This window comes from Sebastes fasciatus, chromosome 15 (genome assembly GCF_043250625.1).
Source record: "Sebastes fasciatus isolate fSebFas1 chromosome 15, fSebFas1.pri, whole genome shotgun sequence".
NCBI classification, from domain to species: domain Eukaryota; kingdom Metazoa; phylum Chordata; class Actinopteri; order Perciformes; family Sebastidae; genus Sebastes; species Sebastes fasciatus.
The window spans coordinates 9,591,096-9,618,528 of NC_133809.1; the positions used below are offsets into that span (position 1 = coordinate 9,591,096).

The 27,433-nt window shown below is 40.4% G+C and overlaps 1 protein-coding gene and 1 long non-coding RNA gene across 3 annotated transcripts; one reads left to right on the forward strand and one right to left on the reverse strand.

Moving 5' to 3' along the window:
* Positions 1–4,199: 4,199 nt before the first annotated feature.
* On the reverse strand, positions 4,200–26,630 carry keap1a (kelch-like ECH-associated protein 1a). Of its 2 annotated transcripts, none has more exons than XM_074661464.1 (12): positions 26,359–26,630; positions 18,222–19,103; positions 16,385–16,584; positions 16,068–16,224; positions 13,507–13,599; positions 12,575–12,721; positions 12,381–12,487; positions 11,579–11,708; positions 10,454–10,650; positions 7,607–7,812; positions 7,270–7,446; positions 4,200–4,932 (listed from the first exon to the last, which is right to left on the reverse strand). In XM_074661464.1, exons 2-12 carry the CDS (start codon positions 18,432–18,434, stop codon positions 4,754–4,756), a joined length of 1,806 nt encoding a protein of 601 aa, XP_074517565.1. In that variant the 5' UTR covers positions 18,435–19,103; positions 26,359–26,630; the 3' UTR covers positions 4,200–4,753. The 2 variants fall into 2 exon arrangements, with proteins under 2 accessions (XP_074517565.1, XP_074517564.1); XM_074661463.1 differs by lacking the exon at positions 26,359–26,630 and adding an exon at positions 21,734–21,755.
* On the forward strand, positions 15,332–16,034 carry LOC141783871 (uncharacterized). The gene is made up of 2 exons (XR_012597374.1): positions 15,332–15,462; positions 15,613–16,034. It is a non-coding gene; the product is annotated as an uncharacterized LOC141783871 (long non-coding RNA).
* Positions 26,631–27,433: the final 803 nt, after the last annotated feature.

Consider the following 27,433-nt stretch of genomic DNA (forward strand, 5'->3'; position numbering starts at 1 on the left):
GGCCATTTTCAAAGGGGTCCCTTCACCTCTGACCTCAAGATATGTGAATGAAAATGGGTTCTATGGGTACCCACGAGTCTCCCCTTTACAGACATGCCCACTTTATGATAATCACATGCAATTTTGGGGCAAGTCATAGTCAAGTCAGAACACTGACACACTGACAGCTGTTGTTACCTGTTGGGCTGCAGTTTGCCATGTTATGATTTGAGCATATTTGTTTATGCTAAATGCAGTACCTGTGAGGGTTTCTGGACAATATCTGTCATTGTTTTGTGTTATTAATTGATTTCCAATAATAAACATATACATACATTTGCATAAAGCAAGCATATTTGCCCACTCCCATGTTGATAAGAGTATCAAATACTTGACAAATCTCCCTTAAAGGTACATTTTGAACAGATAAAGAATGTGCGACTAATTTGCATTAATCACGAGTAACTATGGACAATCATGAGATTAATTGTGATTAAATATTTGAATCGATTGACAGCCCTAAAATAAATAAATCAGGTGTAAACTCAGCCAATGTAACATAACTGTTTAGTTTAAATAGTGTGTAGGCTACAACTGCTTCTAAAACTTATGCAACTGGCTGAATATATGCACATTATGCTCTGCTTCCTACTCATTTTACTCACACCCGTCTGTCTCTTGCTGCTCTTCTTCACCGATCAGCTCCACTGCATCGGTTGGACGTGCCTTGCTCAAGGGCATCTGTTGACAGAGAGGAAGGCAAGGCTAGTCATGCACACACTATAAACTGAAACCACAAACACAAAACAATGATACATATTGTCCAGAAACCCTCACAGGTACTGTATTTAGCATGAAAAATATGCTCAAATCATAACATGACTTCTTCTTCTTCACTGATCGGCTCCCCTGCATCAGCTGGACGCGCCTTGCTCAAGGGCATCTGTTGACAGAGAGGAGGGCGAGGCATAGTCATGCAACACACTGTATAAACTGAAACCGTCATACACGTTAGCATCATTGGTAACAGTTAATCCAGGGCAGCAGCAACAGCTCTGAGGGGGAGCAAAGTCGTGTAACCCGCACCTGCTGGGTGCTGTGCAACATATACTGTATGAGTGAAACTAGTGCATATGGATGAGAAAGAAGAGAAGAAAGAAGTTCAACATTTCCTAGAAAATAAAAGGTAGAAAACGTGTGCCTCGTGTGTTGGCCACAGAGCAGAAATCCGGCATTATTTAGGGTCAGATTAGAGAAAGCAGTCTGACCTTTTAACCACCATCATGCTGCAACACCTGCTGCAGGCATCTGGGTGATCAGCTGATGTAAACCAAGGGGGTTTTACATAAAGTTTCATGTAGTTAGAGCGTGACAGTGTGCACGAATCTTTCTGTCAAATGACTAATATGGGCACATGTATTTGCATGCATGTACAGTACTCACATGCATCCTCATTTGAATGCCTCGTCGAGGGCTGCGCCTCCACGCCACCAGCCCCTCTCACCAATGTCACCTTCATGGGTGGCTCCATCGGTAGGAGCATCCTTCAGAATGTAACAGATTAGCTTTGCAGGCAGGGATGTTGATGAGGTCATCACTATCCCAAGGTCACACCTACACAAACCCAGCTATATAGGCCCAGTGGCGTTAAAGCCCCCCACCTCTTCATAGCCTATAGAGGCTCAACTCTACCTCCTGCTTGCTTGCAGATCTGAATAAGGGTGGAATAAGCCATATCCAACGGGATAAGCCTTATTGTAATATTCACGCTGCTTCGGCCCCTTTAGGCTTCCTTCGCCCTGCGAAGACGTGAAAAAGGCCGGACAGCTCCGTGTTGCAACACACCGCATGTGTCACTTATAGTATTTCTAAGCTCCTATAGACTTTTTAATCCCTATACAAGCACATTTCAGCAGGTTGCGAGCTCTGTTATGCAATGATTGATGATCAGATCAGCTCTTTTGGATTCTATCACTTCCTGTGTTAACACTAGGGCTGTCAATTGATTAAAATATTTAATCACGATTAATCCCATGATTGTCCATAGTTAATCGCGATTAATCAAACATTTTGTATCTGTTCAAAATGTACCTTTAAGGGAGATTTGTCAAGTATTTAATACTCTTATCAACGTGGGATTGGACAAACATGCTTGCTTTACGCAAATATGTCTATATATATTATTGTAAATCAATTAACAACACAAAACAATGACAGATATTGTCCAGAAACCCTCACAGGTACTGTATTTAGCATAAAAAATATGCTCAAATCATAACATGGCAAACTGCAGCCCAACAGGCAACAACAGCTGTCAGTGTGTCAGTGCGCTGACTTGACTATGACTTGCCCCAAACTGCATGTGATTATCATAAAGTGGGCATGTCTGTAAAGGGGAGACTCGTGGATACCCATAGAACCCATTTTCATTCACATATGTTGAGGTCAGAGGTCAAGGGACCCCTTTGAAAATGGCCATGACAGTTTTCCTTGCCAAAATTAAGCATAAGTTTGGAGCGTTATTTAACCTCCTTTGCGACAAACTATGACATGGTTGGTAACAATGGATTCATTAGGTTTTCTAGTTTCATATGATGCCAATATCTTCACTAGCTTTAAACCCGAGCCGGCAATAACCTCCGAAAGATCGAATAGCGGCCGGGCACAACGGCAGCCTGGGGGATTTATAAGAAGTTCATTAAAAATCGCAAGTTGCATTAACGTGTTAACTGTGACAGCCCTAGTTAATACATTTGAATATGACATCCAAGGAATAAAGTATGTAAGAAGAACACTTGCTGAGCTCGTATAGCACTTTCTGGTGCTGCTAACTGTACAAACACTATGCACAATAAATAATGACTTTGTTCACACTATAAACATGAAGAATTAGTGATTCCGGTTCTTATAGATGGCATCAGCCTTTCTCCGTCCCTCTATCAGAGGGAGACTCTCTCCTCCAACAGTTCCTCTTGGGGTTGTGCAACTGCTCAGCATTAGTGCAGCGAGCATGCAAAAGACGGACTTGTACCACGGTTACATCTGTATGTGTACTAATTTTACTCCTCAGATTCTCTACGGAAGGCCAACCTCCCTGCCGTACATCTCTTTCTGTATTCCTCTCCCCCTCACGAGACAATGAAAGCATTGAGGCAAATCTGTTTCCACAGCCTGTGAATAAGAGCCAGCCAGCTTTGTTTTGCACTCACACACATATGCGTGTGACAGATAAAGAACAAATGTGTTTGTGTACGGACATATTTGTGTATGCATGTGTGTGAGAGATGCCTGCGTCATGCCTTCGCCATGTGATTCACTTGCTCTTGTGCAGGGGCTTTAAGTAGTGAGTAAGAGCCCTCCGCTCCCTTGTCTGTCTCCGCTCTCGCTCTCCGGAGGCCCCGAATGCACCACCGGAGCTCTGCTGCTGCTGCCACTTCCTCCTCCTCCACCACTGCTTCATCTCTGCTCGTCGTCCAACAGGTTGCTCTGTCAATAAATGAATGCTCACAATGCAATGTTCAAGAGTTTGAAATTGGAGATGCAAATGGAGACAAACCACAATCACCATTATTCCAGAATAGCAATGAAACATACATGAACATTTTTTTTCTCTGTCAGAAATCTTGACATGTATTTGAATAATTGCTCCGTCCAGAACTGTCTTATTTGGTGGCCTGCTGGGATAATTGCAGGTGAGCCATGGAGGAGATGGAGAGCAGCAGCGCAGAGAGAGATAAGTAAACACACAAGTGACGTCTGCGGTTGATGACTAACGCCGGAGTGACTCCAGTACCCTTCGTCTTTCTCCAGGACGGCTGGAAAAAAGGTTACTGTGGAGGCTCTGCTGGCTAATTATTCTCTCTGAGCCATTTAACATGGACAAACACTCTTTATCCAAACAGGACATCACTGCTCATAAGTGTGCAAATATCATATTTATATTATTTTGGCAATGTGTCATTGTTTGTCAAGATGTGAACAGATTTGGAGCCCTTATTCTATTGCTTTATTTTTAAACTAGGTGCTTTTACATTGCAAAAAAACAAAGCAGAAACAACATATTTATGTTGCAGCTGTTTTTGGACTTAGCCCACCATCTAGTGGTAGTGCATATGTGGTGACATCTTTGGGCTACACACCTAATAATTGAGATCACAAGAGGTCAGTAAAAACACATTTGTCTTTACCAACATCAGTGAATTACAATGATGAGCATGTGGTGCAGAAATACACATTTGATTAGCTTTATTTTCAGAAATAAAATATGGTGAATGCGCACAAAATGGCAGTTTTGGGTGAGACAATATTGTCACAAAATAAAGAATAACACATAAGAAAAGTGCTCATTTAGACACAGACACAGGTAGAGATACAACACAAGAGTGAGGAATTAGAAATCAGGACACTGAAGGTCGTTTCACTTTGTAAATTTACAAATAAAATGTAACACTAAGAGATTAAAAACAGCCGAGGGGATACAAATAGTACCATTATTTGAGATTATCTCTAGCACCTTGTTCATTGCGAGGTCACCGTCATGCTACCAGTGTCTCTGTGTCACTTGTCCCCCCTAGCAGATGTAGAAACTTCCTCTTCAGCGTTTCCATACCTGCAGTACTCCACGGGGCGATAATAATGGGATCCATGAGAGCGGCGATGTACGAGGAGTTTTCATATTGGAATGTCTTTTTATTTATTGAACCCACTTAACCCCTCTCTTGAAAAGCAGCACCACTTGGAACCGTACTCAACGCTTGAGACTTAGTCCTCATCCTCATGGGACTCCATCCTCGTCCTCCTCTTGCTCTGGCAGGCTGCCGGGACAGGGCTCCATGGTAACGGCGACACCCATGCCGCTGCGTCCAACGGGCATGTCGGTGACGCACGTCCATTCGTTTCTGTCTGGACAGTAACACTCGACGCTGGACAGGAAGCCGTGCTGGTTGAAGCCTCCTGGATGGACACACAACATGTTCATTGGAGCTGTTAATAAACCAATTAGGGAGCTGTTCAATTATTCTTATCTACTTTTTTAATTCATAAATGTGTTAGTGAAATGATTTATAAAAAGGCCAATTTAACTTTTTGATTTTCAATTGATTTTATTTACTAATGCGGTTTGTTATTCCTTCCCGACCCGACATTTCATTTGCCTGCTGCTCATCTGTTTACTGTTAACATTTGAACCGTGCTTTACTCTATTTAATTAAACAACACTCAGTCACTGAGCCACAATGAGCCTCCTGACCCAACTGTCTACTAATTAATCAGAATTATCTAATTACTTAACAAGTCGGTATTATTATTGCTTCTACATGCATAAGCGTCTTCATGTACTCACCAGCAGCAGAACTGCAAGTCTTGTGACATATACCGGAGATATTAAAGTTTTTCTTGGGGTTGTCAGAGTTAACGTGATAATAATGCATTAACGCAAATTCTTTAACGCATTAACGCAACTTGCGATTTTTAGATTATAGCGGGCTCAGTTTTAAAGAGTGAAGATACTGGTATCATATGAAACTAGAAAACCTAAGGAATCCATGTCATACTTGCTTGTCGAGAAGGAGGTTAAATAACGCTCCAAAGTTACGCTACATTTTGGCGAGTAAAAACTGGCCATTTTTTAAAGGGGTCCCTTGACCTCTGACCTCAAGATCGAAATGAAAATGGGTTCTATGGGTACCAACGACTCTCCCCTTTACAGACATGCCCACTTTATGATAATCACATGCAGTTTGCGGCAAGTCATAGTCAAGTCAGCACACTGACACACTGACAGCTGTTGTTGCCTGTTGGGCTGCAGTTTGCCATGTTATGATATGAGCATATTTTTAATGCTGAATGTAGTACCTGTGAGGGTTTCTGGACAATATTTGTCATTGTTTTGTGTTGTTAATTGATTTCCAATAATAAATATATACAAACATTAGCATAAAGCAGCATATTTGTCCACTCACATGTTGATACGAGTATTAAATACTTGACAAATCTCCCTTTAAGGTACATTTTGAACAGATAAAATTTTTTTGCAATAAACGCGATTAACTATGGACATTCATGCGATTAATCTTGATTGAATATTTTAATCTAACGACAGCCCTAGTTTTTCTAGTATAGACTGATAACCAAGTGAAACTTCTTTTAAGGCGAGAAACCCCAGGTGAATAGGGTAAAAAATGTAACTAGATATTACCATGAAATTTCCCCAGTTGATTACTTATATTAAGAATTATTTTTTGTATTACAAGTTTTCTGAAATGTTATGCTTATACAGTATATGCTAATGAGGCATTATCTAATGCTAACTCTTTGTGAATTTAGGAGAAATCTTAAGACGCAAATAGACAAAGTAGTAAAATAAACACCTAAATGTATATTTTGGATGTTTTCTTTCCACTAGTATGAAAGAAGACATGTTATGAAACAAAACAGCCCCGAATCTCAAAATTGACCAGTGCATCAAAAACAATGTTTTTGCCTGGATTGTTTCCCCTTGATAAGAATAAAACATAAATGTTTGTGGTAGTGACTGCACACTCGGTCCACAAAAACGAGAAGGTACAATGGGCTTAGATACATGAAACAGTTTGTGTACTAATTAGTGATGGCACACAAAACAGGCCTGACTTCAGGCAATCAATAGTAATCAATACAAGCTTCATCAAGAAAGGTATACTAAAATACCCGGGAGCAACACACACAAAAAAGAAATAATTAGGAAAAAAGATAAAATAGTTAAAGAAATATTATAAAATTAAATAACATTTATAAAATAAAATTGAATAAGAAGAAAAAGAAAAAAATAGGAAAAAGTAAATAATAAAAAATATAAGATAAAAAAATTACATTGAAAAAAAAACACGATAAACCCATTGATACAAAACACGTTGACCTTATTAGTGTTAATAAAAGATCATTGATCATATGTTTTGTGAGTATGTGAACACTACCACAAACACTTTTTACCTGACCTCATGTCCGTTTCAAAACTTTCTTTTATAAATTTATATTTATCTCTGTGTGAATTTTATTTCATTGCAATTTATATACTTAAATTGAATTGAATTTATTTATTTATTATATTGTATTTTATTTGTATTTAATTATTATTGTTTTATTATATTACGTAACGTTGTTTAGAAAAGTGCTATACAAATAAAGTTTATTATTATTATTATTATTATTATTATTATTATCAGCTCTAGCCTCTAGCTCTGCAGTACATGCAGTGTGAAAAGCTCACTCATGTATGAACTTTCTTGTATTTTGATTAGTGATGTAACTGACCGAGGACAAAGATGCGTCCCTGGTGGACTGTGACTCCGTGTGCACTGCGGCAGTACTGCATGGAGGCCCTGGGCTCCCATTGGTTCCTGGCTATATTGTAACGCTCCACAGAACACAGCTGGCTCCGCCCATCGTACCCTCCTATTGCGTACAGGTGAGAGTTCAGACACACCAGTCCTGCAAAGACACACAGAGAGGGAACTTAAAGGAATAGTTGGTAAAAATGGCTTTTCCCGCTTTCTTGCTGAGAGTTAAATGAGAAGATCTATACCGCTCTGTACAATAAACATGCAGCTGGAACCAGCAGTATCAGACTCATAAAAACAGACACACTCACCCAGTCCGCTGCGTATAGTGTTCATGGGTGCCAGCTGCTGCCAGGTGTTGGTGTCAGGCTGGTATTTCTCAGCAGTGTTCCAGCGGTTGGTCCCATCATATCCCCCCACCACATACAGAACCCCCCCACACGCCGCCACTCCAGCGCCCAGACGAGCCACCGACATCGGGCAAACAAAGGACCAGCGATTAGACTCCGGATCCCACCTGCAAACCAAACAGCAGTTGTTCAGTGCATGCAGTCAGTGTGATAATCTGTTGACAATTCCTAATGTCGTTAGTCAATTACAATAATCAAATAAGTGTATCAGCGCTGCAGAACTTTAAATGTTTCGGAGGGCAGAAGCTGTGGGAAGCAACCTTCTCAATCTACATGAGCCAGTCAACTTTAAATGGATTAGGTTAAGCTGGCAGACATGTTTGGCGACTATTGACAAGCTTTACTTGAAGCCAAAGAGGATGTAACAGCACAGAGAGCAGACAGAGACAAGAAAGTCCACATGATTCTGTAATTCAACAGACGTCTCTCAATACATACATTTAGAGACAGCGTGATAGCATCACAACCGTGCAAGAAGCAGTCACAAAAACTTCACAGGTCTGTAGTAGAGATCAAAATGAAGGTTGAGTTTGAAGATGGGTGTGGTCCGAGCACGTAGGGGGGTAGGAAATGGGAAATGTTATGCCTCTGGTCCGATTTGGAGTTGTAGCTGGTGTGATCCCATCACAAGATGGTCTCTAGTTTAAAGGTCCAGTGTGTAGGGTCTGGCGGTATCTAGTGGCGAGGTGAGGAGACTGCAACCAACTGAAGCCTCTCCCGTGTGCAAAGCAGGTCGGAGAGCTACAGCGGCAGACGCAAAAATGCGAATGGCCCTCTCTAGAGTCAGTTGTTGTAAGAGTAGCGTAGGTCATTTGGAGCCGGTGCGTAGAATTTGTGTTTATGTGAGCAGTGAGGGGTGAAGCAAAAGAGAGAGAGGTGGCGACGGGAGCGAGTAACGTTATCGACTCTGGCCCAAGCAGGAAAAATTAACAGAGTTTGATTTGTCCGTTCTGAGCTATTGTAGAAACATGGTGGTGCAACGTGGCGGATGCGCTCCCTATGTAGATATAAAGGGCTCATTCTAAGGTAACGAAAAGACAATGATTCTTATCATCAGGTGAGTATACACTAAAGAAAACATACTCATGTTGTAATATTAATTCATTTAATTTTCCAAATACGCTTATTTGCTTTCTTGCTGAGAGTTAGATGAGAAGATTGATACCACATTCACATCTGTCTGTTACATACAGTCAGGAGACAGTTAGCTTAGCTTAGCATAAAGACTGGATGGAGGGGGAAACAGCTAGCTTGGCTATGTCCAAAGGCAAAAAAAAACCCCACCTCTAAAGCTCATGAATTAACACTACCGTACTTGTTAAATCCATACAAATACTGAACTGCAAAAATGATAAATTGTGGTTTTATGGGGGGTTATGTGCTGGACTATTTCTTATTGGCAGGGTTCAGTGACTTACCCGCTGTGAAACCACAACATGACATTTTTACTTAACACAAATAAACAAAATATAAGGTGCTAGCAGGTAAATTTTTCACCTTTGGACTGAGCCAGGTGAGCTGTTTTGGCTTTTGTTTTTATGCTGAGCTATACTAACCCCCCTCCCTAGCTGTAGCTTCATATTTAAACAGACAGATAAAACAGAGATAAGCCGTAAGCTTAAGCAAATAAGCCTATTTCCCACAATGTTGAACTATTCTCTAAATACTGGAAACGTTGCAAAAGCAAATAATGTGAGGTATAACAACGACAACAAATGACTGAGTCATGATGAGGCAGGTTGGACTGCATGTTAATGATTAAATCAGTTCTCGGCACTGGGTGTATTCCAGCTGTAAACGGCTGATTGGACGGTGGCTGATATTACATCACCTGCCCTCAAACATTGGCAAAGTGCCCTTGAGAAAAAGCACTAAATGCAAGTCACTTCTTGAGCTGACACTGACCCTGTGCTCTGAACCCTGAAATTACTACATGCAGCGAGGCAAATTTCAATGATAAATGTCGATGCAGAATCTCAATTTAGCACTCTTGAACAAGGAGGTATAGCTCCCTGTTGAATCTCTTACATGTTGCTTGGATTCACTTGGGAAGCATCCTCAAGAGCAGAGCCTTTACTGCCAACCATTGTTACTATAAATGCTCCTTTGATGCGTTTCACATTGAATTTTCATTTGAATAGTTTTATCAGCTTTCATTATATTTAGCAGCTTCTCATGAAAAGACTTCGGCGTCTGATGAGTTCTAATAATTCTCTTGTGACCAGCATCTTTTAGAAATATATACCCTTCGATATAAAAAAAGGGATCGAGGTTACATTTGAAGCACACTTTGCTAATAGTATCAAAAGAATCATTATCATTTGGCTTGACTTAAGTTTTTTTTTTTGCTGTTACTGCACTGTAATTGATTGAAAATGATTTATAACTGCATTAAAACTCCTCCCTGCTCGGCGGTGGCAGCAACAAAGATGTAAAGCATTCCCGACCAGATCGACATTCCTGGATAGTGTGTCTCAACTTGTTTTGAAAGAGCCCGTGCTGTAATTAGGCTAAGAGGAATACCTGCGAACTTCTCGACTGCTTTTTAGGTTGAATAGCAGCTATTCATTTCATCTCTCTCATGCCATTATCCATACTTACACTGGGCTAAATGCGCTAAGAATGTGTGCATAGGGGGGAGGAAATCCACGCTCATTACATTCATCTTAGTAAATAAGATGTCATTAAAAGCGAATTACTTCTCGAGTGCCTAGTTAAATAAATAAAGCCTCCTCACACACGTCTCACCTCTCCGCCGTGTTGTGATGCGTGGAGCCCTGGGAGCCTCCGACGGCATAGATGCAGCCGTCCACCACGCCCACCCCGACCCTGTTCCTGGGGATGTTGAGGGAGGCTCGCTGGCTCCACTGGTTGGTCATCGGGTTGTAGCAGCACAGGGCGCTGGACTCGGTGTTGTTTTGAAGCGACAGGTTCCTGCCTCCAACCTGAACAGAGATTATGTTGATGTCTTAAACTTGTCAAAACAAACATTAATCCGTTCATGACTCACAGACAGAGGAAGAGAAGTGAGAAAAAGAAAGTGGGTAAAATAATTACAGTATTAAATATCAAATGTACACAGACTAAAACTTTAGTTTCCCAGTTTTGTATTTTTCATATCATATTGTATCATAACTAGGGCTGTCAAAGCTAATGAGACAACACAAATTTGTTTTAATGGCACTAATTTCACACAACTTGCGAGTTTTGAAGCTAGAGTGAAGATACTGGCATCATATGAAACTAGAAAACCCTAAGGAATCCATTGGTACCAACCATGTCATACTACCTTGTCGTGAAGGAGGTTAAATAACACTCCAAACTGGCATGGCCATTTACAAAGGGGTCCCTTGACCTCTGACCTCAAGATATGTGAATGAAAATGTGTTCTATGGGTACCCACGAATCTCCCCTTTACAGACATGCCCACTTTATGATAATCAAATGCAGTTTGGGGCAAGTCATAGTCAAGTCAGCACACTGACACACTGACAGCTGTTGTTGCCTGTTGGGCTGCAGTTTGCCATGTTATGATTTAAGCATATTTTTTATGCTAAATGCAGTACCTGTGAGGGTTTCTGGACAATATTTGTCATTGTTTTGTGTTGTTAATTGATTTCCAATAATAAATATATATATATACATTTGCATAAAGCAAGCATGTTTGTCCACTCCCATGTTGATAAGTGTACTTGACAAATTTACACAGGTACATTTTGAACAGATAAAAAAATGTGTCATGTGATTAATTGTGATTAAATACTTTAATTGATTGCCAACCCTAAATCATAACATATAACGTGGCTTTGAGTGTCATTCAGAAACTAAAACTCAATGCTGAATGACATTTATGACACAACTGGTGCAACTTACAGTGTAGAGCAGTCCAAACAGCGCACAAGCCCCCAGACCACTACATGCAGCCCCCATGTCAGCCAGTTTTAGCCACACGTTCCTCCTGGGATCATAAGCCTCCATGGAGGCCAGTGAATGCTGCCGGTATCTGAAAAGAGACAAGGTCACTCAAAATGTTCTCTTGATTTTAGATGCATTCTTAAATATAAGTACACAGCAGAGAAATACCTACAAGAAAAGGCCAGTGGCTTCATATGGTGATACATGTATGCATGGTGGGGTTTGAAATTTAGTGGTGGTACTCAAAGAAACATATAAATTAAAAAAAAACATCTTAAATGGTAGTTTTAAGCTTATAGCTACTTGGGTTAAAACCCCAACTGTGCTTTATGACAGAGGAAAAATAGTTCAACATGCAGTTTGCCACTATAATGTATACTTTATGAAGGGTTTACAAACATAGGAGGGTGCATTCATAACCTCCAAATAGCCACTGGGTGGCAGACTGAGACACTTTCTGGATCCATATTTTGCATCTAACATTAAAAAAACACACATGGCCTGCTACTGCCAAATGTTTGTTTTGAGGAAAGTGCACACGAGTTGTGTATTATAAACTGACATCTATGCTGTGAACACAGCTCACTCATTAACATATATGGTATGATATAAAGTGCGAGCAATAAACACAAACTGTTGTCTCAATCAGTCTCTGATGATCAGAAATATGTCCCAAAATGTGTGTTATGGCCCACAGAGTGTCTTACAATAAGTGTTCAACCAAAGCAATGCTGTTGAGGAAACTATATGAGATAAGTACCCGCCAGCCACGTAGATGAGTTGAGTTCCCCGGTTCGGTGCAGGAGGCAGCTTCCTCAATGTCATATCCTGGAAGATTTTAGACAGGAAGTCCTTACAGGAATTGGCCTGGAGATAAAAGAAAAAGGAGATGGTAACGGAGTGAAAATTCTCATCGGTCATGCCAAGGAAACATAAAGCAAGGCTGTAGTTTACCTTGCTGAGGATGGGGCAGGACAGGAGCTGGTTCTTTAGGAACTTAGGTGGCAGGGCGTAGATATGAACCGCATTCAGGAGGGCATGCAGGTACTGGGCTCTGCCCTCCATATCCCAGCGGACCCAGTCTGTGCAGGCCTTATACACCTGACAGGGATTTATTTAGACATGTCAGTATGTGGTTTATGTACATCAAGATACACTCTTGTCAGAACTTGGACTAAAAGCATTTGTGCTATGTTTAACCTTTTTAGCATGATATGACTCTTGACTCTGACTTTACAGACCAAATTTACAATTTGAATGTCAATTACTGTAAGTTTCCTTGACTTCTAGGTTTTCTGTGGCTGTGGTAAAACCTCATGTAGGTCAAAAAACTAGACCATGGTGTCTCTAATTAATGGTTCCGATGTTGATCACAACAACAGGCATGCACAATCAAATTATCTTACAATATACAGCACTGTTCTTACGCTTTGATCCAAATTATACTTTTGTAGGTGAAAAAATAAGACTCTGGAGAAGAAGACTGTTGAAGCTGCAAAAGACAAAGTTTTTACCGTAAGTTAACAAACTTTTCCATATATGGCGAATTTTCTGGTGTAATACAGATAACAAGATATCTAGTTGCAATTACTGGATACACCGTGGTTCAACATCCCGTGGAACGATGGCTGTTCCTTCACTATCTAGTCGGTCAGGTCATTGACGCAATTTCAGAATGTTTTGATATCAACCCTTCAACCCTTTGATATCAAGACTTCGGAGAAGCCTCGAACCAATACAATTCAACAATCAATAGAAACATTAATAAAAGTAACATAAGAAATGAGTTGAAAACAGGGTTATAGGAAAGGCAGAACAATACAATGATTGCAATGTGTTCCTTAAATGCCAGTCAATTTATAATTAGTTCTTTTAATGCCACACACCTCAGACTCACAGAGCACCTTCAGACTGTCCTGACTGATGAGCTCCAGCAGCTGGCAGTGAGACAGGCTGAAGAACTCCTCTTCTTTAGTCACCTAAGACACAAGAGCACGGTCAGATAAAAGGCATTCAACTACCGAATATGCACACTTTAGTGCTTTTTCAGATTTTATTTTTTCATGTGGAGTAGGTATTATTCAGTGATTAATGTGGGAGTTGGTAGGTGGGTGTTAGAGCCAGGAATTATAGATACAGACACAGAGGGAGCATTCACACACTTACAAAAGCAGTTTCGATCATTTAAAAAAAAAAAAAAAAAGCGTCTGGGAAAGAAAACATGTGCAATGTACTGGCAAAAAGTAAGCATACTGGTGCCAAACTGACAGACCTTGGTCCGGTAATCATTAAACACTGCAGCTGTACTCACCAATGAGATGTGCTGATGTTAAGGCATGACTAATTAGCTATGCATAAAAAAAAATGCATATAAACTGGAATGTTCTGTAGCTTCTTTACTGACTTACTGCCTGTGCAGTCTGTATAAAGTCAATCAGCATCTACAAGATCTAATATAAGACAGAATGAAAAGTGCTACAGCTTTACTGCTGACCCTATGCCTGTCAGGGGCTTTGGAGACGGCCTCACAGTCTGACTTCTCTGCAGAGCTGGGAAACCTGAAAACCACGGTGGAAGCTCAAGCGCAGGCAATTGCGGGTCTAACAGCAGACCTGGATGCGACCAAGACGGATCTAATTAACTACAAAGGTAAGGCAGAGGAGAAGGAAAAAAAGTTGGCAGGTAACAACGGGAAATAATATGAAATTACTAAACTTAAATAGTTGAACATTCTATTGTTAAGGGGCCTTTACTACAGAGCGAGTTCAACATACCCAGGGAATCTTCTCGTTATCTGGCTTAACTAAGCCTAACAAACGAGATCTCGCTAAGCGGTCCTACGGCGGTGGTTATCAACTCGGTGAATCAACCCAGGGTTTCTCAATTTGGCTATGAGCACGTTCACATACAGTAGAAGGGGTGGTGTTTGAAGCATATGACCAATCACAAACATGGACAAGTCTACTGTCAGAAGAGCGGCACATTTTACAAACCAAGAGCGATCTAGGCTATAATATTAGACAAATACGAAGAAGTTAAACACATAATCCCGACTAAAATGTACACAGTTGAAGCTGGCAAATGCAGGAAGGACAGCTGGCAAAAGAAATAACTGTCGATGTGTGAATGCGTAAATTAGCAGACCTTATTAATTTAACGGAATACTCAAAAGTCAGACATAGTTGTCTAGATGGGGCAGTGATATATAGCTTTCAAAATAAAATGGATGAATAGATTACGCTTCATTATACCCCTTTGATAATGATGTGGCCGTATGACTATTTCGGCCTTCTTTCAGCTGCGTCCACGACTCCTGCGGTGTGAAACGGACTCAAGACCAAGTAAAAAAAATAAATCTGAAAACATAATTCAGAGTGCTAAACACCCACAGCATACAGCCAGCTCTCCTTCCTGCATTCGTGAGTTTAAACTGTGTTGCTTTTATCCTGGATTATGACTTTAAATTCTTTGTATTTGTGTAATATTATCATACGATCTGCGCAGCCTTGATTGGTCAGTAGGCGGTGCTTTTATACAAGTTGATCTGTTATCTCATACATAACCTGCTGTGGATATGTGTTCAGCATAAGTTACCATGGTGATCTAGCCCGGTAAGAAGCGAACCACCGTCGCATGACTGTAAAAACCCAGGGTTAAACCTGGCGTTACCTCACTAACCCCAACAAAGAACATGTACTTTTCATGCCCTATTTTCACAGCTGCATCCAAAGTGGCCTTCTCTGTGGCTCTGACTGTAGGACTGGGACCCTTTAATGTTGAAACTACACTGATCTACCCAAAAGTCATCACAAACATCGGCACGGGTTACAACGTCTTAACAGGTATGTGTTTGTACATGTCAACGGCTCGCTGTACATTATCCCTTACATGACATGCAGAAGAAACAAATAGATTATTACGATTATTGTGAGACCATGATAACTGGAAAATTTAACTAAGCTCTCTGTCTGTTTCTTTGCACTTTAATGCAGGTATCTTCACAGCCCCTGTCAGTGGCGTCTACTTCTTCAGGTTTAATACCATGGATGGCCGGAAAAGCGTTCACATGGGTGCAGCATTGTACAAGAACAACCAACGAGTAATTCTGAACTATTCCTGGAATCACCATGATGACCATGAGCATGTTTCTAATGGAGTAGTCCTGGAGCTAGTCCAGAGCGATATAGTGTACATGCGTCTTCCTGTAGGGTACACTGTCCTAGATTTTGGTGAACACAGTTTCAACATTTTCAGCGGTTTCCTTCTTTTTCCCATGTGAGAACAACATGGCAGGAGTGTGTTAGAGGCTGAACAACACCTCCACTTTGCTCAATAAATACACCGAGTGTCACATGTTTGCCTAACATAAAGTAAAGCACAAATGACAATAAAAAAAGCTTCCCTAAAACCCTGACTTGTGTTTGCGTTTTCTGTATGTGCACCTCACCTCACTGAAGTGTGTATTGATATACTCTCGACTCCGCTGGTGCAGCTCCGTGCAGCCGATCTCCTCTGCGAAGCGGGCGATGCCGATGACATTAGCAGGCTCCAGGTGCTTAGTGAGGAAATCGCAGCATGCCTTGGCAACGTCATCCATCTGATACCTTGTAGAAAAGAACAGAATACGTAGGAAAAATTCAATTACGTCCTGTCTATTCTCCACCTAAATGTATAATTCAAATGTCATTTTGATGCATTTAACCAGTAAATCCTGAAAGAGTGTCAGAATAACTCTGTGTTGCTGTGTAAGTACTGCATGTTTACCTCATAGCAGCCATAAGAACGTGCAACACACACTTCTCTCCCACTGTGATGTGGGAGGTGTAGGCAAAGTCAATAAGTCTTCCCACCACCTGGGGGCAAACATCACGAAGAGTCACCTCGGAGGCGCGACACTCTTTGAAGCTGCTGGTGAACATGGCTCTGAAGTACGGGCTGCAGGAGGCCAGCACCACCTTGTGCACCTGAAAAAAAAAACATGTATTGACTGGAATGACTGGATTGGACTGGATACTGTATGTATCGATCAAGTGGTATTCTTCAATACAGCATGATGTTCATTTAGTAAATTATGGTCATATTTAGAGTCAAATAGACCATAAAGCAGGGTATGCTTTAGGACACAGCTACCTTGTGATTGACAGGTCGTTACCACGGTGTTGTCTGTGTTTTCGTCTTAGAACTTTAACCTTTTCACAGTGCGTTTTCAGTTCATTAAAGCTATTATTAACATTTTGGTCACCTAAAAATGTCTTACTCAGAGTGACCCTCTCGTCGAAGAGTACAGAAGCAAAGAGACGAAACTTCTGTGTTTTTTTTTAAGCCATTGTGGGCTGAAAATGTTAATTATATTCATAATATTTTATTGTTCAACACAGGCCATTTCGATAGAATATGACAATAGAGTAGAAATAATTTAGTTTGACTTATGTACTGCACTTTTTAGGCGGACGTTTTACTTGCTTTCAGTCCAAAATGGCAGAAGCATAGCTTTGCTACTGGGCGCTGATGTTGCAAATGGAACAAACAATTGGCTTTCACTTCTTGGCAATATACGGTCTTTGCTCTCGTGTCACTTCTGGTTGCAAAAAAAACAAGATGGCGATGGTACAAAACCAAGATGGTGACAGCCAAAATGCCAAACTCAAGGCTTAAAAACTGTAGTCCGCAAACCAATGGGTGACGTCACAGTGACTATATCCACTTCTTATATACAGTCTGTGGTATCAGAACATACTGCACACGGTTAGTACAAAAAAATGACACTAGATTTTGAAGAATTATGCTTTATGTTGCGCACTGTAATCTAAAGAGTTACCACAATAATATTTATTGATATATTCAGTCAGATTTTTGATTTGTCTGACAACCTTTTACTACATTTAGTCAGTGTCCGGGTTCCATACTGTGCGAGTACTTTACCGCAGGGGTTCTCAACCTTTCATAACTTGAGGCCCACTTCTGATTGTTAAAAAAATTCTGGGGACTACCTTCTTAAATAAATGACAAACTGGGCTATAAAAATGTCTTATGCCACCGTCAGGTGTAATGACCCACATAGATATTCAGCTTACCCTCACCCATCACTCCCTGCCATTATGAATCCAAAGTATTCAGGGTCATATTTCCTCACCACACACTTTTACTGGTTTCAAAAATTGCTCAACTTTGTGTCCATGCATCTGTTACATATATGTCTGTAAAGGGAAGACTCGTGGGTACCCATAGAACCTATTTCCATTCACATATCTTGAGGTCAGAGGTCAAGGGACCCCTTTGAAAATGGCCATGGCAGTTTTTCCTCGCCAAAATTTAGCGTAATTTTGGAGCATTATTTAGTCTCCTTCCCGACAAGCTAGCATGACATGGTTGGTACCAATGGATTCATTAGGGTTTTCTAGTTTCATATAATGGCAGTACCTTCACTCTAGCTTTAAAAGTGAGCCCGCTACAACCTCTGAAATACAGAATAGCAGGTTAATCTAACCATTTGGCAGCACCTTTGCGGCCCACTAGGTGGCGCTCTGAGGCCCACCAGTGGGCCGCAGCCCAGTGGTTGAGTATAGCTGCTTTACTGCATTTAATTTCGAGGGTGCCTCACCTTGAAGTCCACCGTCCTTTCCTTGTTTGTGACATGTAGCACCAGGTCACACAACATCTCCTGCCGTCTGAATTCCTCCATGACCTCGAGGGATCTGGAAGCGTGGGTCTCGACTGCGTAGTCCAGATACCCGGACCCGTGCATTGAGGGAACCGCGATAGCTGAGAAATCAGGGTCGCGTGTGGTCCGTTTCTTCCTCATATGGCAATGCATTGTGGGAGAGGGGTACTCCAGATTGCTTTTGAGTAATTACCTGTAAAGTCTTACAGTCTTGTACAGTTCAGTGTTTTTAGTTCTTATCCCATTGGGCTCAGACTTCCAACAGAGGAAATTCCTTTGGTCTTTGACTCCGGTGAGCCAGATGCCCTTAGTTCCTCCATTTGGCCTCAGATTTAACACAAAAGTCTATTCAGAAAGTAGACATTTCCCAAGTAATTAGGGATGTGGAGAGTGTAATGGTACTATCCATTGGTGATCCCGGCCACAGCCAGCAGGCAGAGCAAGCAGTCCAGAGAAAAAGCCAGTTGCCACATAAAATACGTTCAGCTCATATGTTTCTCTGAACAAATACGGCGGGTAAACAAACTTGCAGACTGATGGTGAACCACATAATACTCCCTCGTCCACAGATCCAGGCTCCAACATGACTGGCAGCCTTTGAATCAGGATCAGACAGTTCCCAAAGTCAAACCATGATCATTAAAATCGCTGCTGGTCCAGATTTGACAGGTTTCAGGGTTTTGAACGTGATCCATTCTGACATTTCAGAGAGACTTCTGCAATTTAGTGTTCCACAGGAAAAAAAGGGGAAGTGGTTGGCAAATGTGTGTAACTGCACAATCGGATGTATGCTGGCAGGGATTTCTTGTTGTGATGCTTATCCTGCAAAAAAAGAAGAAAAAAACTGATTAAGTTAAAGATGAGAGACTTTCAGTGGTTTGAAAAAAAAGCTAATGGAATCAAAATCTCATGTGAATGTGACGTTTTCCCTCGTGTATGAATGTGTGTGTGGGTGTGTGAGCGTCACACACTCAAGGTTTCACTTCCTTGCAGCTGAAACAGAAAAGATGTATTCTGTTGAACTGCTGCACACCACAGCTTTTTGCCCAAGGAAATGGTTTCTGTGTTTTTAGTTTGGTTTACTTCGGAAAATACTTTCTTCAACGACTAGTATAATATTCTCATATACAATCTGTAAATGGGTAATCTGGAATTAATTCTCTACCATTTTTATGTCATTTCATTTTTAATGATAAGATACAAGATATAGGAAGGCTGTCCCTTATAGGCTGAACTCTGGCAAAATGGTATCTCTTCATATATATTTTGACACTTTAAAATTTTGAATGGCATTTTTAACATGCTCATTTGTTTATAGGATTTATTCCGATAGACCAGAAACCTTTTATCAACACAAGATCACAGTAGAGCTGCGACAATTAGTCAACTGATTGAAAGAAAATTAATCTGCAACTATTTTGATAATCAAATAACCGTTTAAGTCATCTTTAAAAGTGCTAAATGCGAGATTGGGAGCATTTCTATAGCCTCCGCATGGCTCTTACCTTATGGCTCTGACCTTATTCCAGGCATCTAACTAAAAACCCATTCAAAAAACACATTGACTTCCAGATGAGGGAACCGGATGTGCTAAAATGCCAACTCATTTCCAGGTTTTAGGACTCATTCCTGTAGCCCTCTATAATAATGTATAAATCCCCAAATAGCCCATTAAATAAGGAATAATCCCAAAACATTATTCATTATTCATATTCAACATTAATTAACAGCAGTGTGGCAGCAGTACTGCCCAAAAAAAATGGTCAGCCCTACTTTCTTTAACATTTGCGAGATAGAGCATTTAGCCTTGGCGGAGGTCATCTAGTTTTGTCATATAATCAGGACTAGTTAAAAGTCTTTTCCTTCCTCGCTTCTTCAAAGAGCTCAGCTAAACAGACAACTGTTTATAGCCACAGCCAAAGTGTTGAGTCACAGAGGAGTGACTGAGACTGCAGGCAGTAGCCGGCTGATAACCATATCCAGAAGACACATTCACGCTATTTAAAGCAACACAAGGTATGAATGAATTCCTACCAGACACCAGAAGCAGTCGCTGACCAATCACTCCATTGTTTCCTTAAACAACTTCCACTTCTATTCTTTTCTTATTCTCTGAAGTAAAGAAGTAAATACATAAAACCACTCCCTCATGTCAGCGCAGACCGGTGTCATCTGACTGGAACCTGTTTGACCGTCTATCTTAACTTAGTGAATGTCACGAAAAGAACACGCTCACAACAATGATCTACCTCTGACGTAACAGGAGAACACTGTGACTTAAAAGTACACAAACACTTTGAGGTTTTCAAACACCTCTTATCTTGGCATTTCTGATTAAATCTCAAGGATTGTATTTCTACATTCGTCGTCGATAATCCTGAAAAAGAAAATGTAAACAAAGAACAGGTGTAAGGGAGAAGTTGAGATATGCTTTTGACAGCTTCAATGAAAGATCTTTATCATTCCGCTCTGTGGAAGACATGATGTAATTACTGTATGTGGGTATAAATGGTGCACTTGTCTCTAATAAAGCACAAATTAGAAGCCTTATTAGCGTCTTGTTGATTAAAAAGCCTCCTCCGTACAAGTGGAACACTCCATAGATTACACTATAGATTTTGAGGCAACACTTGTAAGTAATGCTTAACTGATTCATGACTCATGATGATTTAAAGCGTGCATTAATGCAGGATGTTTCAGGGATTCCTGTTGATTACCATTAACAAATGATTAAGTCACTTCATGTGACTAGTTCGCACTCAATAGATCATCAGTTAAGGAGTGTCAATTCATATTTACTTCATACGTTAATTGATATGCGACCAAGTTAGGTAACAGTTTATAATAAGGGTACAATTCATATACTTAAGTAATGCTTAACTAATGCATGACATGATACATCCCGTCGTCCAGTCATGTATAAGTTCATGACTACCTTGTGATTGACAGGTCGCTACCACGGCGTTGGATGTTGTCCGTGTTTTCGTCTTACAACTTACAACCCTTTCACAGTGTGTTTTCAGGTCATGAAAGTTAATTGTAACATTTTGGTCAACCAAAAATTTCTTATTCCGCGCAAAAAACGAAGATGGTGACGACCAAAAAGTCGAACTCGAGGTTCCAAATCCGTAGTCCACAAACCAATGTGTAAGTGACTATGTCCACTTCTTATATACGGTGTATGTTTACCCAACACAGCAAACCCAGAGCATATCCGGCAAACATGAAATATCTGCATTCCACAGAGTCACTTGCTGCTACGGCTTGAGGCAGAACAAATCAGCTCTCAAGTTGGAGAACAAGAAAACACTTCTGCTATGCTGCCTGTTCGCTCCAGTTCACAGTCCCTTAGAATCAATAACAGTAGAATATTTAGCATGAAAGAGACAAACTTTGATCCTACTAGCGACGAAACTACTCCGACCCCCTTTGAGAACCACAGCAATACTCACAGCAACTGATTTTGTTTTTCTGTGCCACCAGCATCTATCAGATGCTGTGTTTTACCGAGCAAAGCACACGGAGGTTATTACACAATCAAATCTGTTCCCTCACCTCTCACCCTACAGCCAGTCGGCCTGTTTGCTGGTCATATGACCACAAGTGTGAGACGGAAAGGGAGGGAGAGTGATGCAGATGGGAGAGAGAGATTTTGAGGGCAGCGTACAGTGAGCGAGGGAGAGAAAAACAAAGAGAGATGGCAGGAGTGAAATGATCTTAGATTTAACAGAAGGAAGACTTCAAAGAGAGAGAGGGAGAGTCATTTATACAGTACAGAGCTCAGTTTTCCATAAAGGGCCATTGTGCCTGGATATATCAGCCTGTCCTACTCTCCTGATCAGGCTTTAAGGGGGTTAACAATGCATTACTGTGTAAACACAGTGCGCAGAGCTTGACTACTATATAAAGCATTGCTCAAGCCTGCAGGAGCACTGAGAGAACACAAGTTGTGACCAGTTCATTGATTTCAACTATCAATGCTTGTTTGACCGAGCTCCTGGCTGTTGGCATCGCATGGTGGTGATACTGTTTGGTTTTGTCTTAATTTGTTTCTCAAATGGCTGTTTTGGAGGCGGGAAGACCAAATGCAGATTACTGGGGATTCATTGATAAAAATAGCATCTTGGATTCAGTTGTTGAATGATTTCAGGGAGGAGATCTGTGGTATTCATCGGATGAAATTTGTACTTTTGAGACACTAAAACAGAGAATAATAGTTTGTTTTTCATAAATGTACAGGTCTGGCTTGGTGCAGAATTTATAAGTAGAAACAAGAGAGGCAGAGAGGGGGAAGTTAACCATTTACAGGCTTCTTCTGGGAACACGTCAGCATGTGCAGTCAGCTTTGACCTAAATGTACAACATACAGGACTTTGTATGAGGAGTGATGATACTCTGACTTAACCTTTGACAATATGTTGTCTAAGACTGCTGACTGTAATGACCACACGTCTTTAGCAATGTTTCGTAACAGCAGCTGCACAAGCTCTTCTTGCCTTGTCATCTTCCAGCGGCCCTGATGGCTGACTGGGGTCAAAGGTTTCTGATGACGTGTGCTGTTTCTTTTGCTCGGATTTTCTCATATTTTAGGAATATGAAATGATACAGCTGTTGATATTTGGAGAATTTAAGAGTTAAAAAGCCTCCTCTGAAGACATTTGATGGTCAGAAACATAAATACTAAAATAACACTTGAAAACAAAAGAATTAAAAGTGCCCAATGCTTCCTCCGGACCACAAACTCACCATATACAAACATACAAACACTAAATATACAGTCACTGAACAAAGAAAATTCCTTTCTTATCTGTGGTAAAAAAAAACGTGTGCACACACAAACGTTTGGGAACAGATACGCACTGAACAGATATGTTGGTGTACACATGCAATGCAACAAAAGAAATGTTCTAATATTGTTATTGCAGTGTTTGCTGTATTTAACATGGCCGCAAATTATTATTTTCATTTTTGATTCATCTGCCACTTATTTTTTTGATTAATCAATGAATTGTTTGGTCTATAAAATGTCAAAAAAATTCCCATAACCTCAGTTGAAATATTTATATTACTTGTTTGCTCAGACCAACAGTCTAAAACCCAATTATATTAAGTTTATTAGCATAGAAGAAGCAAGAAATGGTTAATTTATGCCTTTTTTATATAAAAAAAATTATTGATGATGAGAGATGTTATATTTCTCAGCAGGGAGTTACTGCGTATTTGTATTGCATCTAGAGCTGAAACAATAATTTGATTATCCAAAGAGTTGATATTTTAACTGTTATTGGTTGACTTAAAATGGTTGTAAACTGAATGTCTTTGGGGTTTGGATTGTTGGTCAGACAAAACAAAGACATTTGAAGGTGTCACCTCGGGCTCTAGGAAATTATTATAGACATCTTCACTACTATTTTTATGTTTTAAAGTGTCAATCTCGACTGATTTTCATTTAAACAAATGTTTGTTAAGTGACTATCTATCACCAAATGAGGTAACACAATGGAGATTGAGCCTAGGCCCACTGATGACAGTATTACAATATCTATATATTTGCAGTATTATGAACTGGGTGTCTGTGGTGATATTCCCCCCCAAAAATGCTGTTGTATACACACATAAAATGTAACTATGCACAAAATTCTGAAAACTTGAAGCTCATGTACATAAAAATTGAATTTTTCTACTCTATTTCTATGCTCTTGTATCAACAAAAAGACTCCAGACTGCTAAACTCTAAGCACAATAATAGTTAATAATAGTTCTGTGTGTAGAAAAAAACAAACCCTTGTTACTGTGGAAGTACTGATCTGCCTCAGAGCTTTTCAGACTGTTCATCGCTTCAACGTCTGTAGCAACGGAGTCAACAAAGCAGCTAAATATGCTAGTGTAGGTTATCTGAGGCCACTTCTTCAGGTCGTCCTCCCATCCCTTGATAGTAGAAGGCAGAGCTATGATCACATTATCCCGTTTGAGCTGTAATAGCTGGTGTTCCCACATGATTTACTAGATTTTTTTTAAAGGTCCAATATCGTTCTTATTTTCAGGTTCATACTTGTATTTTGTGTTTCTACTAGAACATGTTTACATGCTGTAATGTTAAAAAAAAAACTTGTTTTCCCTCGTACTGTCTGCCTGAATATACCTGTATTCACCCTCTGTCTGAAACACTCCGTTTCAGTGCATTTCAATTGAATTGCAACGGAATTACGCTGCTAGGCAACAGCTTGGTCCATGTTTACTTCCTGTCAGCTGATGTTATTTAAATACACTGCAACAGGAAATAAACTGGGACACATTTAGAATGTTTATGTTTAAAACTGTGTAATGGTCTAAATATTGTATATTTGTGACATCACAAATGGACAGAAATCCTAACGGCTTGTTTCAAACGCACAATTTCTGAATACGGGCTATGTGTATTTCTCCGTATATTGAGCGTTTTGATAGTTTACCAGTATTTATGAAGCACTTAAACCTGCTTTATAATATAAAAGACATGAAAATCTCACTTTTTACAATATAGGACCTTTAATACAATCGCTTTAGGAGAGAGGATTAGCGTACCGTTACCATGGAAAACGCCGGTTGTGGTTCAGTGACAAGACATGCCGGAAGTTGTGCCAATAATTCACGCAAGGCATCATGGGGGCTAGGAATAAGGTGGATAGATGAACATGCCATTTTTTTTTTCCAATTATGTGATTAATAGTTTTGTTTATAAAATGCCAGAAAATAGTTTCCCAAAGCATCTTCAAGTTTTTTTTTTTTTTCAACACTCAAAAAAAATCCCTAGATTTAACTTACAATGATATAAGGAAGGAGAAAAAACAGAGAATGATTTTAACTTTAAAGGTCCCATATTATAAAAAAGGGAGATTTTTATGTTTTTTTATGCTAAAGCAGGCTTAAGTCCTATATAAATACTGTGAAAGTATCAAAACACTCAATCCACAGAGAAATACACACAGCCCTTATTCAGAAACTCTGCATTTGAAACAAGCTGTCAGGATTTCTGTATATTTAGACCCTTTACACAGATTTAAACATTAACATTCTAAATGTATCCCAGTTTATTTCCTGGTTGCAGTGTATGTGAATGTCATCAACTGACAGGACATACACATGGACCCAAGCTGTTGCCTAGCAACGCAATTCTGTTGCAATTTCGTCGCAATTCCGTCGAAATGCGCCAAAACGGAGCGTTTATGACAGAGGGTAAATACAGGCTGACAGTATGAGGAAAATAACATGTTTTTTTTAACATTACAGCATGTAAACATGTTCAAGTAGAAACACAAAATACAAGTATGATCCTGAAAATGAGCATGATATGGGACCTTTAATACAATCGCTCTAGGAGATAGGATTAGCTACCATTACCATGGAAAACGCCGGTTGTGGTTCAGTGACAAGACGCGCTGGAAGTTTTGCCAATAATTCACGAAAGGCATCATGGGGTCTAGGAATAAGGCGGATAGATGAACATTCAATTTTTCAATTAGTTGATTAAGTATTGTTTATAAAATGCCATAAAATAGTTTCCCAAAGGATCTTCAAGTTGCAAAAAAAAAAAATCCCTAGATTTAACTTACAATGATGTAAGGAAGGGAAAAAAAACCCAGAATGGTTTTAACTTTAAATTGCATATTTTTAAGTTGTCTGTGATGGTTGTTTCAGCTCTCTGAAGCTCTTTATTTTTTCATGAGGATGTTTGTAACAAATGAACTGAGAACATTTGACTCTCATTATATGAATGACACAATGAGCAAAAGTTTCAATTCCCCCTTTAACGAGTCTGCGCACTACTGAACTGAGGAAACAAACTGAATGCTTGACAACTAAAGTAAAAAAACAAACACTACCGGATATCTCTAGTATCCTGTACAGAAACACACTGATGTTACTGCGACGACGTGGTATGAAGTAACACAACAAATGTCACCATAGTGCTGCAGTAAGATCACACAATAACAACATCAATGTGTGAATATTACAGTGATTTCTGCTCCAAAGGGCGCGTCCACTCAGCACATGAAACCCACACTTTTACTTTAAAAGCAGCTGCAGATTCACTCACCAAACAGCAGCTGTTGACTCCGTAGATCACATGAGAACAACACGGGGAGTTTCCTCAACAACTCGACCGCAGGAGGTGTTCCCTGCCCGGGTGTCTGCTCGGTTGAAGCTCTCCGTCCTGTCAGAGAAGCAGCAGATATCTGAACATTAACAGGAGAAACTGTGCGGAGCTGTGAGCTGTGCGAGTGTCGCTGCTGCTGCTGCTGCTCTGCGTCGCCGCGGGCGGACTTCCAAAAGCTGCTGTGGTGGTGGGGAGGAATTTATGCATCAACATGACTCTGCAACTCTGGAGTATAGTAGGCTGCACTGCAAACACAGTACGAGCAGTATACGGGCATGCACACAGATCTGTATACATCAGTGGTTATCATCACATCACATCATGTTATTTTGCACTAGATGGCTACTGATCTCTACTTTCTTTCTTTATTAAACAAAAGAACATAATTCACATTCAGTATAACAATAACACAAGAGAGCAAGGGGTATATCACACTAAGCAATAATATTAAAACCATACATAGTTTAGGCCTATTGAGTGTCTTAATAGCCTTTTTTCTTTGTCAAATTTGAAAGTGGTTTCACATATTGCTCAACATCCTTAAAGGGACTATTTGTAACTTTCAGAAATGCTTGTTAACAGCGACACCTGTGGCCGTAAAGTCAACGAAAGTCAGCATCGGGCTCACGCTCGCTCGCTCTAAATAGACATGAACGAGCATCGCTCAAAACAGTGAGGCGACACACGTCAGCTAAAACCACAATATCACTCTATATTTCAGCTGCTTGGCAGTAATGTTAGCTGACCAGACGAAGGTCTCTCCATGAATCACTGCTGGTCCTAGTGTTGACTTTTCCTGCTTCAGCCCCGGAGGCTGAAGCAGGAAGAGAAACGTTATCGCCTCCCGACCGCGGCCGGAGTGAACAGGGAGACACCGGCACCCGGCTGGAGACGATAACGTTTCTCGTTGCGGAGCCCCGTTACTTCACAAGACACGGGAAACCTCTGTTGGTCTGGAGGAGCTGCTGCATTTATTTCTGCACAAACGCCCACTACTAGTACATTTACTAGATAT

Coding starts and splice junctions, on each gene's coding strand:
- keap1a (XM_074661464.1), bottom strand. CDS start 18,434: ATGCATTGCCATATGAGGAAGAAACGGACCACACGCGACCCTGATTTC. Junction 10,651..11,578: donor TGTTTGGACTGCTCTACACT/GTAAGTTGCACC, acceptor ATCTCTGTTCAG/GTTGGAGGCAGGAACCTGTC. Junction 7,447..7,606: donor CACTATACGCAGCGGACTGG/GTGAGTGTGTCT, acceptor GTGTCTTTGCAG/GACTGGTGTGTCTGAACTCT.